The 12118-nt window shown below is 40.3% G+C and overlaps 1 protein-coding gene across 1 annotated transcript in view; it reads left to right on the top strand.

The window, feature by feature from the left end:
- Window positions 1-10961, top strand: part of SEMA3D (semaphorin 3D) — a 122041-nt gene extending 111080 nt beyond the window's left edge. The window contains exon 18 of the mRNA XM_018068115.2: window positions 7952-10961. Within this exon, the coding sequence (XP_017923604.1) occupies window positions 7952-8365 (414 nt within the window). The 3' untranslated portion in view covers window positions 8366-10961. The remainder of the gene's footprint in view (window positions 1-7951) is intronic.
- Window positions 10962-12118: the final 1157 nt, after the last annotated feature.

Genomic DNA, 12118 nt, shown 5'->3' with positions numbered 1-12118 from the left:
TCAATAATTTTTTAAAATAATATTCCAACTGTACCATGTGCCTGATCGTCTCGACGAAAGCTAAAAACTGTGTATAAAGCAATCAGTTCACTATGAAGAATGTAGTATTTCCATATCATAAGAAATCACACTTTCGAGACCTGAAAGCCTCTTTTTAAGGGCTGCCTCTAAGTTTTATCTGTGTCAGTTTAGGGAAAAAAATATTATCAGTTGATTTTCTCATAAATCGCAGGTTCAGATAGGCTTCTGAAGGTTGTGAAACCAAGCTCCAACAATCTTTCTTATTTGATTGTAGAACAAACTGCAGATCAAGCCAACTTTTGAACAAAGTTATGGCAGGCTAACATATATACCATCGCCTGAATTAAGGCTATACTTTTTTTTCCACACTTTGTATTTCCAAAAGTGTTATGGCAGTGACTCGGTCCCTTCTACTCGTTCTGATCCAAATGCCAGTTACTCAGACATGGTGATGTTCAACACTGCAGGAGTGCCCAGTATGCCAAGGATGTGCACATTGAGAGGGAGTTGGGGAATGTGTGCACATGTGGGAGGGCATCTGAAGCTCCAGCAAGTGCTCAGCATTAATTTTTGCACATTAGCAGCCTTCTACAGCAGTGTTTACTGGGCTTGCTCTGTGTGAACAGTCTGACGTCAGTTTGTATGAGAAAAGTAAATCTTTGCTAAAAGGCTAGATTAACCTTTGAGGCAAATTTAGAAGAAATTTTGAAGGAGAGATCTGCACAGATTTCTTACATTATAAATGGTAAAAGTAGGCAAATACCTTTTTATCACATATTGTGCCTAAACCCATAGCAGTGCTTCTGTGACCTAGCTGTGGTAAAATAGAAGTTGGAACATGTGTTCTTCAGCTCCTTGGGGTGATTTTATTTGTTGTGGAGTGTTTATTTTTTGGGGGCTTCTTTTTCAGTCTGAAGATAACAGCCCATAGATATGCATAGGCACACATCGATGATTAGAGGGTCATGTCACTTAAAGACAGTGTATAGCTGTTAGTTTTGTTTGAGTCTTATCTGAAAATTCTCTATCATCATCATGGCTAGGCTTCACAAATGAAGATTTAGGGCCTGAAAATTCTAATAGTAACAATTTTGACCTAGGTTAGTTTCAGGGTCTTAAGAATTTGAACTCCTCAGCAAACTCAGCTTGCAATATAATATTGGGAAATACCATTTTTAGAAGAAATAAAAAAAGAAGGTTTTTGTTTACTTTTTAAGATAAATATTATCCTAGAAATTACATATTTTCAAATGCCTAAAGTTAAATTCCTAATTTCTTATGGGGGTGTCTGAATGACCAGGTCTGTAGAGATGCTGAACGCTCTCTCTCTTTCTATTTGATGGAATAAGGGTTAAGTGGTTAAATGTTAATCGCTTGATAATTTGAGGATCTATAAATTGAGGATCTATAAACTGAGGTTTTTCTAACAACTTATCAGTGAAAATGAGTTCATCGGTATAAAAGCCTAACTGGAGGCCTTCCTAGCAAATCCAAAGATCAGAGTCGTTGACTTTCTTTTCAAAGTACTTCAGTTTGACAAAAATACCATATGTGACAGAAACAGTGTGGTCATATTTAATGTATAACTTGATCTTTGCTCAACCAATGCCTTACCAGAACTTTTCCCATTACAATTATATTTTCTGCTCTCTCTCTCTCCCTTCCTGCAGCAGATTTCTCAAATAACACTGTACATTCTTTTAATGCATGTCTTTGCTGTGTAAGTTATTGTGATGACGATACCATGCTTTGCAAATGACTCCATGCACCTGGAACTTAGGTTACGGACTTTTAGTTCCAGGGCTGGAACTGTAATGTCTCAGCAAGTCTTTAAACTTGGCTTTACAAATAGATGGCTTTGCACTGTCCCAGACATGCACTGCAGCTTCCTGAGGGAAGGAAAAGGGCAAAATCCAGGCTAGATGGGAAGCGTTCGGCCCGGCAGGATGTCCCCGACATTTCACCCTTAAGGTCACGGTTCAGAATGTAACTTCCAGGCAGAGCAACCTGTGGGGAGGGACAGGATCTCCTGTGGCACAGAAGCTGTCACCAGGTCATTTTCCTGCCAGTGGGAGTACATTTCCCTGTAGTTTAGGGCCGTTTTAAGGTCAGGAGTCAAATATCTAGTGCTTTTGTGGTTAGTGTTGCTCACGCAATTGATCATGTTTGTTCCTGTGCGTGCAGGGTTAGTCACTGAGATGACGGAGAGTGTTTCAGTGCCTGGAGTTCATAAAAAACTCTGGGGACGTCATCTGTTCATAATGTCTTAAACTGCTGAAGCTCTCTGAAGCTTAAAACAGATACTATTTATTTCTCAAAAAAATTCCTGTGTTATTTTATGTATATAATAGGTGTCAGGACTGCAAAAACCAAATGCATGGCTCCCTATAAAGTCATTAGTTTTGGTGCCTCACAGCTCTGAAAAACATTAGTTCCTCAGCTTTAGGCTGCACTTCACCCTGAGTCTCTTGTGGCTCCAGATCTACCAAGCTGCCACCTCCCCTGGCAGGGCACAGAACAAACCATATGGTCTAAAGTGACAGAATAGGTGCAGATCACTTTTAACTCTCTTCTTTCTGCTCTAGTCATAACTGGGGGTGAAAATAAATCCACCAAAATGCATGAGGACATTCCAGTTTCTTCTTCAGCAGTTCTCACCCTTTCCATGTTCCTTTCCCACAGTCCAGGCTGTGTTTTCCAACTTAATGACCATCTGATGTTTTGGTAGATAGAAGAGTTTGACTCACTTTTGGACCGGCCATTTTGCAAGATGCAACATTGTGACCTCGTGTCCCCATTGGAGTAAAGAGATGTTGTTTCCTCCCACATTTTAGGCAGTTCTTTCAGTTTATCCAAGACAGAAGTTTCCATATCTTTTTGTGTCTGGAGGTTTTTTGTGTCATGACAGTGACTTCCTTTGTTACAAACATCTGGTCAGCAGCATCTGGCCACAGATTCAGTGCCAGCCTTGAAATCTAAGATTTGGATGATTGCTGAGTAAGGTAGAGGGCATACAGCAAGGAATGAATTACCAGTAGTACCTTCTGTCAGAGGAGGGTAATTCAGTGTTTGAATCCTTAGGTCAATGAGAAAGAGCTCAAGAGAATGGGAAAAAAAAAAGAGATTCATTCTGCAGCCTAAGGACTACTTATAGCTCTCATGCTTTCATCCTTTTATTTTATTATATGACTCACTGGCTTTTTTTTTTTTCTAATACCTTGAGTTTCTTAAGTAAGACTAATATTTTTTACAGTTTCATGGAAAAAGAAGAGAAGTAATTCTGAACTGAGATATAGAATGTGACATTTCTAGTTTGATTTGGATATATTATGGGGGTAGGAGATTAAAGTTTAGTCTCAGAAAAAGCTTCACCTTGAAAATAATTGGAATCATGCATTTTCATAATGACATTGTACCAGCAGCACGTTCTTCATTTTTCCTGAGGCTGTTGGTAAATAAAAAAAGATGTTTAAAAAAAAAAAAGATAAAGAAAAAGAAAAAAAAATAACTCTACAGCTGTGTTGGAGCTAAATGATTATTTTCCCATACAAAAGAAACAAAGTCATGTGTAACAGTAATGTCAGAAAAAACCCTAGAGTGATCTTTATTTCCAGTCAAATGATGAGGATGAAGAAGAGAACAATAGAAAAACAAAGATGAATGTGAATTCTCAGCAAATGTTCCTCATTTTCTTTTCTCACCCTCTCAATTTGTTCAGGGGTTGCAGCTAACCCATGATTAGTCCAGCTTTACCTCTAACATTTTTTCACATAGTGATTAATGAGGGAAGGCAGGCTTTGAAGCCACTTTCTTCTCCCAGACAGGTGCAGTGTTTTAACTGTGAAAGAGTTGACATGTGAATTATTTGTAAAGAGGGGGCTATCTAAACACATCATTAGCAAAGGACAAAAAGCATTGACCTAACCTGGTGCCACAGCACTTTCAAATCCTTAGTTGTTTTCCAACTTACTGATGGTTTAAAGATTTGCCATCATTATTGGCAATGCCTATTTTTATCTCCATTGTTAAACTCAGGTTGTGAAAATCAAGTGTTAGATTTGTCTGATATTGCCAGTATCTATGGTGTGTGCCACAATTCAGGTAGTGTAATCTTTGACAAACTTATGTGCTTATCATGAAGGATGAAAAGTACAATTTGTTGATACGATATTGTCAAAAAATCTGCTCACACTTCTCTAAGAAAAGAAAGCTAATGGTAATCAATTGATTCATTTTTTTGTGGTTTATAATGTGTTACCTATGGAACAACACTGTCTCTCATGTTTAAGTTTTATTATATGCTCACATTTAGGCACGTGTCAGCACACTTTTATGAATTAAAGCCTTTGTACTTTTGAATTGTTAATACCTGTTTACAAATATTTTAGAAAATTTACTGATTTTGAGATGGAGGGGGATGAAACAGTGAATCCACAGCTGACCAAAACAAAATGATCTAACAAGTCTTTTCACTCTCCTCAAAATTTAATGAAATATGTTTTACATCTATAGGTCAGCAACCAAAGACCACATTAGGCATTCAAGTGAAAGGTTAAAGATCTACTACCAAGTAATGAAATGCCAGGTGTTTATGAAACTCCAGAGCCCTGTGGGGAGAAAGTAGAGAGGAAAGACAGGAGGAGTTCTGAACCTATGGGTAAAACAACATAAACAGGATACCAAAATGAGAAGTGAGGGGGGAAAGCAGTAATGAAGTGTTGCTCAATATGTGTGAAATCAGAGCCATAATTTTATCCTGCCAGAGGATAAGAAAGGAATGAACAATGAAGGCACAGAGGAGGAGGTGACAGTCACTCTAAATCAATATCCAAGGTTAACACAGGACATTGTTTAAGAACACTGCTTCATTAAAAATAGGAGTCATGTTGGGCTGGGATTAAGGGACACAACCAATTTAGAGTGTTAGCTTTCTCTGCAGTATCCCAAGGCATATGGGGGACAGCTCCATCAGTCAACACATTTATGACTAGAAAGTGTCGGCTGCTACACAAATGGTAAATAGTTGTGAGTAACAGGGTGCTGGACTTGGGGGTCCAGCAATCTTTTCAAGTCTAGATCTGCCATTATTCTGCCTTTCTTTCGCTGAAAATAGATGAGGCCCTAGTGAGGGCACTTTGGACTGGCACCCAGCCAGCCAAAGCAGCCAGCTGGAGATCTTCCAAGTGTAGAAGGTACACAGCTGTCAAGACGCTCTAGACTACAATACTGGCAGAGCCACCAACAGGCAGATGCTACTGCTGTGATTGCATCAAGCCTCATGCTCAAAGAGATCAGTCCTGTTTTCACTCAGACAATGCGGGAACTTGGGCTTTGCACAGTGCCTTATGAAACCCAAATGTCTGGAAGTTTGCTGCTTCCCATGCTTTTTCCTAAATTTCTCAAACTTGGGTCTTCATGTTGACATGAAGCCTGGGCAGAAGAAGGAGGGATTTCCTTGTCGTATTGCAACAGCCAGGCTTCCAAGCACTTCCACCTGGCCCCTGCTCCTGTGAACCACAGCACCACAAGGAAACATCAGTCCTAGACATATTTCGGCTATATCTCCTTATTTGCAGATTAATATATACATTTTATGCTCCTGTTTTTACAGGAGAAAAGGTACATTTACTTAGACTGAAGTGTCACCAGCTGACTAAATTGAGGACTAGTGCCCTATGCTATGGGTTCTGCAGATGGAAGCATGACCTCTTCTAGTCTGCCTCTCTGCTATCTTCTGTGCATGTGCTTCTGGCTTTACCACGATTTCTCTGGTTTAAACTCAGTGTGATAAATCAGAAGTAGCTTTTGTCATGTAGCACCTGTTGTCAGGACAATCGATTTTCCAGGAATTTCCTGAAATTTGTATGATTTCACCCTCCTGGTGCCAAGTAGGCAGACATATACAGTTTACAAACAACGAAATTAAAGTTCTAGGTTGACCCAAAACTGACAACTGAAGGCAGGACCCAAAAAAATATTTGGCCACAGAAACAGGCAGTCAGAGCCATGATCTGACCAGGCTTCTTGTCTCTGCTGCAGTTGTATCCCTGGCAGTACATAGGCCTATATCCATACATCCATACATCCACCCATCCATCCATATAACTATCTATCCATCTACTTGCACACCTACTTACCTACATACTTGTCTAATCTGTGTGTTATTGAAAACTGTTAAAGCTGAAACAGTAGGAAAAAAAAGTCTTTCTCTCTGTTTCTCTCTCTGGGTATATTATATCTATGTGTATTGTTTTTTTCTGATGATCTTGATATGGTCTCTCATATATTTTAATCCTTCCAAAGTAATTGTCATAGAAACTTAGAAGAGGGTAAAGCTAAAAGCCCTAGAAGGTCAACTCATCCATCTCTTTGCTCCAAGAGACTCTATTATGATAAAGTACTTGTGAGTTAGAATCATAACAGATGGAGAATCATATGTATGTATAAATTTTTTCCCATGGAGTAGCAGAGGGAATCATGTGCAGATTTTTTACATAAAGAAACACTGTGTAGCTTACCCACTGTGAATAAATCTAATTTAGTCATCTTTATGCCTCCCTGATCTTCATCCTCTGAAGTTTGCTGGAGGGTCAGATGTGCACTCTGGGAAATTTTCCAGATTCTGTGTTGGTTCTCTCTGCCTCCACAACTCCCTTCTTAAACCCACTACTCAGTCTTGAGCTGAAGTTTTTCTCCATGCTACTGGTACCACCAGCAGTGCTGAGGCTGCCCTCCAGGTCCGTGGGTGCTGGTTGTGCTGCAGCCTCTGTGTGGCAGCAGAACACAGCACGCCTGGGAGGGAACAGCTTTGGACTAGACCGGGATCGTTTTCAAAGGAAATGCTGGTGTTGGAAATTGGGAGTTAGGGTTCTGGTTTCTACTGCTACCTCTCTGCTACTAATCTTTATATGCTCTTTGGCAAATCATTTACCTTCTATGTTTCCCAGCTGCCGAAATACTTAAGTACCCAGTGCCCCATCCTGGTTGTTTTGTTTTGTTTTGCTTTGTTTTTTGTTTTTTTTTTTTTTTGGGGGGGGGAGCGTGCTATTTTTTGGCTTAGGTTTTTTTGGAAATCAATTGCAGATCACCAGATATGTAACTTATCTGACTGTTATTAGTCTTAAGGTGCACCTTATTTTTAACATATGAGATCCTGTATTTTTTTGTAAATATTTACATTTGTAAATGAAATTACAGCTCCATGCTGACAGACTTCAGTTCTCACTTGCAATCTTATTCTTTTCTTTGCTTTTTTTTGTTGTTCTTATTTTTCTCTTATTCTTCTTTTCTTATTATTTTTCTATTATTCCTCACAGGTCTTAAAAATAAAAGAACTGTACTTGGTTGTGTCCATCCAACTTCATTGCCTACTTTTAATCACAACTAAGTGAGTCAAAGCCGGGATTAACTTTCTTTTGCAAAACCTGGTTGAAGAAGATCAGAATCATAGCATTTCACTTTAAAAATCAGTAAAAGTATTCATATTCATTGTAACAGGGCCTCAGCACTCCAGATATATATAAGCATGACGGTATTTTGGGTGTATTACAGGTCCCTCAAAAGGAACAGTTAAAAAATTAATAGAATTTGTGGCAGTAAATAGCTATCCTTCCTTGGAGAATGCAGCTCTGCTCACTGTGCTGTGGTGTGATGAGTATTACTGTCTGTCCTGTCAGCTGTACAGCATATGTCTTTTGCTACTGCATGCTGAATGTCCATGATCCAGATGCTATAGTTAGGAACAGAACTCAGACCTTGAAAGGAACTCCTGGTGTCTGTCCCAGCTGCACAGGTCTGTCAGGTACTGGCACCTTAGGGACAGGTCATGCTGTGTGCCAGATGAGCCTTCCCTCCCTCTCAGCATAGCGCTGACATTCTTGTTTTGACAATGACACTCATCTATTGTGCTCTTTTCTGTCCAACCCCACAGCTGAAGGCTGATGAAAGGATCATTAAAACAGAGCATGGGCTGCTGATCCGCAGCTTGCAAAGAAGGGACGCTGGAGCCTATTTTTGCAAAGCCCAGGAGCACACCTTCATCCATACCATCGTGAAGCTGAATCTAAATGTCATTGAGAATGGACAAATGGAAAGCACTCAGAAAACTGAGGATGAGGAGGGCCGGGTGAGGGATTTGCTGACGGAGTCCCGGCTGAGGTACAAGGACTACATCCAGCTCGTCAGCAGCCCCAGCTTCAGCCTGGATGAATACTGTGAACAGATGTGGCACCGGGAGAAGCGGCGGCAGCGGAACAAAGGTGGTGCCAAATGGAAGCATGTGCAGGAGATGAAAAAAAAGCGAAACCGAAGGCACCATGAGCCAGCCAGGCCACCATCAACGTAGTTTGTAAATGCTATTTAAAGAAAGGACATTTTCCATGAGAAAAAAAAATACTGTGTTCTGGTTTTGTGCATCTTGCCTATGAATTAGTACCGCTTATTGAAATCAGAAAACTTGCCACCACTATTAATCTGTGTGAGACTGTACAATGGGATTCAGTACCAAATGAGATGTTCCTTATTGGAGTACCACACACCAGGCAATAATTTCAAATGTATTCATTAGAAAAGATGTACACTTTTAGCTAATTCCTGGGTAGCCTGAGGCTGCGTGAGCTGTGTTCTGTACTTCCTGCATAATTTTCACATAGGATTTAGTGTCTGTGTTCTCATGTTAATATTTGCTGCCACATTCCACCCCAGAGGTGGCTGCATTTCAGGGGAAGGCAGATGTATTTCCAGTCCTTTGGCATCTTTCTAAATAAGAAGCATGGTAGAAATGTGTGACAGATCTGCAAAAATACCCTCTAATTTACCCACTGGGCTTCTATACAGGCACATGGGTGAGCTTTGCTAGCACAGAGGCACAGCAAAAAATCAAATTAAGTTTTGGCTTAGGGACAGTATTCATTCTCCCCAAAAAAAAGTGAAAGCATAATCATGGTTTAAGAGAGGGGAATTATCGAGCATTACTCATTAGAGTTTGAGTAGCCACCAGTTTGCAGTCCATCTGCTGAAATGAAATGTTGACTCTAATTGAAATTGCCACCAAGATGTTTGGGAGTAAATTTCCTAAGTGGTCCATGGGAGGTATGTGCACAAATCCTATTAACAAATAATGGGATTCCTGCCTGCACCTCTCCTATGTCTCAAAACGTCTGACTCTGACTGTTTCTCTGGCCCTTTGCTGGCTTTGTTTTATACAGAGGAAAAGAAAACTAAAAGACAACAACAAGGCTAAAATGAAAGACGATGAGGGAAAATATTTAGTTGCTGAGACCAGTGCTCTTAACACAGAGCTGACATTCCTCAGATGTGTGTATTCTTTGGGATTTTCTCTCAAAGGTCCTATGTATTTTAAGTTGAAAATTTGCATTGTTGGAATTAATACTTTTATTATAATTAAATAAGAGATGTCCATGTGTAAATAAAACTTGTAAGTTAGAAATTTGCTATATGACATAACTTCATTTGTAAATTGTTCCTTGTTCCTTGGTTTGTGTTTTGGGTTTAATAATGTAAATTTTTCTGCGTAAGTAAGAAACACTGGCCTCATTCTTGTCTACTTGACATCAATATGACTTCATTGATTTTATTCCTGATATGCAGCAACAAACACAAGCTCAAAATCAGGCCTACTGTCTCCTCATATGAGTCACAGCCCTCCCTCTTCCATCTAACCTCCCTCCGTTTTGCCTTTCACGCCTTTCTGAGTGTGAAATGACAAATTAGCCACTTCCTCACATGGAAGAGAGCTTTGATGGATACCAAAACGACAGACTTTACTTGTTTCTCATGCATTCTACAGAACTTGGGAGCAAAATCTGTGGGAAACCCGTGCAATTGATGTGCGCCTCATTAAGGGACCAAAACTGTTGGCTCTGAAGCCCTTGCCCATGCTGGTGTTTGTGTGCACATTCAGTCGCAGATCTATAATTGTAAAGGTCCAATTTGCATCGTTGTTCATTTCCTCTCTGTTCAAAGTCAGATATGAGTATGTGTTTGTCAGATTTCAGAAAGGAATCTCAGCTTACCTGCGTTTCTTGTAAAACCCCAAAGCTGCCTTTGCATGTGTTATACAAAAGCCAGCGGGACCGTATGACATTAATTTTAGATGCTTTTTTTAATAGGAGATGTATGGGTTAATTAGGAGATATTAGATAGCATGCATACAATGCTTTGATAGTGTAAAGCACTGAGTGCTAAATATTGTAAAATACATCTGTGGGGAGAAGGGAATTTCTCAGCACAGGACCTTTAATCAGCAGATAGACTGATGCTGAAGATACTAACCAGTTGTACAGTACTTTGAGAACATGCAGAGAAGTTTTTGGTATTTTTGCTGCAAAAAAATGTAGGCCAGGCATTCCACAAGAGGCTCATCAATTTGGGTACCTTGATTTTAAGGCCAATTAAGACTACTAAAAGGAAATATGGGGGTCGGGGTATTAAACTGCTGCATATAAAGCACAGGGATGCTTAATATTCTTGGCTGTAGGGTTATGCTGTCTCCAGCCAGAACCTGCCCAGTTATTCCTTATTAGATTTTTATCAGTCCACAAAGTCCCATTTCTCTGACTTGGACATTAAGGAAATGAATGGAACCACACCAAGGCTGTGGAATAACAGGTGGGCTGCATTTTTATGCACTGGCAAAGGATCTATTCATCAGTGGTGACGTAGAACTTCAATTACTGAATGTCAGATAACTCTCATCACATTCGCCCACTTCATAAGAAAAAGCAAAGCAAGGTCTTCTATCACAGTTTTTCTCCTCCATGAAAACTAAATCATATGATTTATGTTAAGATATGATTGGGGGTTTGTATTCTACAAATAAACCTCCCCAGCTGACTTTAGTAGAAGTCTGGGATGAGGGTCTCCATGCTGGGAACATTAGACTTAAATGGTTGAATTAAAATGTTATTGCTCTTAAAAAACACTTTCATTTCTTTTATTTCAAGTGTTCTTTCCATGAGATTCTTCTTAAAGAAATGACCTCATCAGTCTGGGGTACAGTGGTAGCATAAAACCCCAGGTGAGATATAAGACCTTTTCCATCATGGGAAATAAATTCAATATCCTCCAAAACAGTGTGTTGCATTGGGTTCATGCCACCCTGGGGAACATATTTAATAATCCTTCATAGATAAAAATCTGTGTTTTGATACACTGGGTAAGATGAATGCTATAGCTGGCAGGGGTAGCACATCTCATGCACAGCTGGTAATACACATGCAAGGAGGCCAGAGGACCTTGGAGACCAAGGAATGAGAGGGATAGATTAGGAATCACTACTGAAGGTAAGGCAGGACTCAGCAATGCAAACCCAGGAGCAGGAGCAGGAGCAGGAGGATCATTGGGTCTTTCCCACAACCTGCCCCCAGAGAGGTTCAGAGGATGAGCTAGAACAGAAATTGTAACAGGGGAGTATACCCCTCTTTTCAAAAAATTTCATCTGTGTAATTTAGAGGCTTAACTTGAAGTCTGCTTAAATTTCAAATCAGTGATTTGGAGGTCAACTGAGCTGCTGTGAACTGTGCTATGAGCCACAACAGGCCCATAGTTAAAATGAAACTGCACCATGCCACCTCCTTCAAGAGCTCCATAAAAATTTAGGTTCAATGAATTTTTGGTCCAGAGTGGAAAAAAGTCACCTCCACCTTAATAACTGTAGGTTTTAAAGAGATCCCTTAGCTCACTGATCCAAATGTCATGAGGTTCAACAAGTCCAAGTGCTGGGTCTTACACTTTGTCCACAACAACCTCATGCAGTGCTACAGGCTGGAGTCAGAGTGGATGGAAAGCAGCCCAGTGGAAAAGGAGCTGGGGGTGCTGGTTGACAACCAGCTGAACACGAGCCAGAGTGTACCAAAGTGGCATCCTGGAATGCATCAGGAATAGAATAGCCAGCAGGACTAGGAAATGATTCTTCCCCTGTACTCAGCAGTGGTGAGGCCACACCTCAAGTACTATGTCCAGTTCTGGGCTCCTCAGCTTTAAAAAGGAATGGAGTGTGTCCAGCGAATAGCAACAAGGTTCATGAAAGGACTAGAGAACATGTCTTAGGAGGAATGGCTGAGGGAGCTGGCTTGGT

Source organism: Manacus vitellinus, unplaced genomic scaffold, assembly GCF_001715985.3.
Source record: "Manacus vitellinus isolate BGI_N305 unplaced genomic scaffold, ASM171598v3 scaffold_13_pilon, whole genome shotgun sequence".
Classification (NCBI taxonomy): Eukaryota; Metazoa; Chordata; class Aves; order Passeriformes; family Pipridae; genus Manacus; species Manacus vitellinus.
Note: the sequence above shows the minus strand (reverse complement) of the source record. Positions and strands in the feature narration are given on the sequence as shown.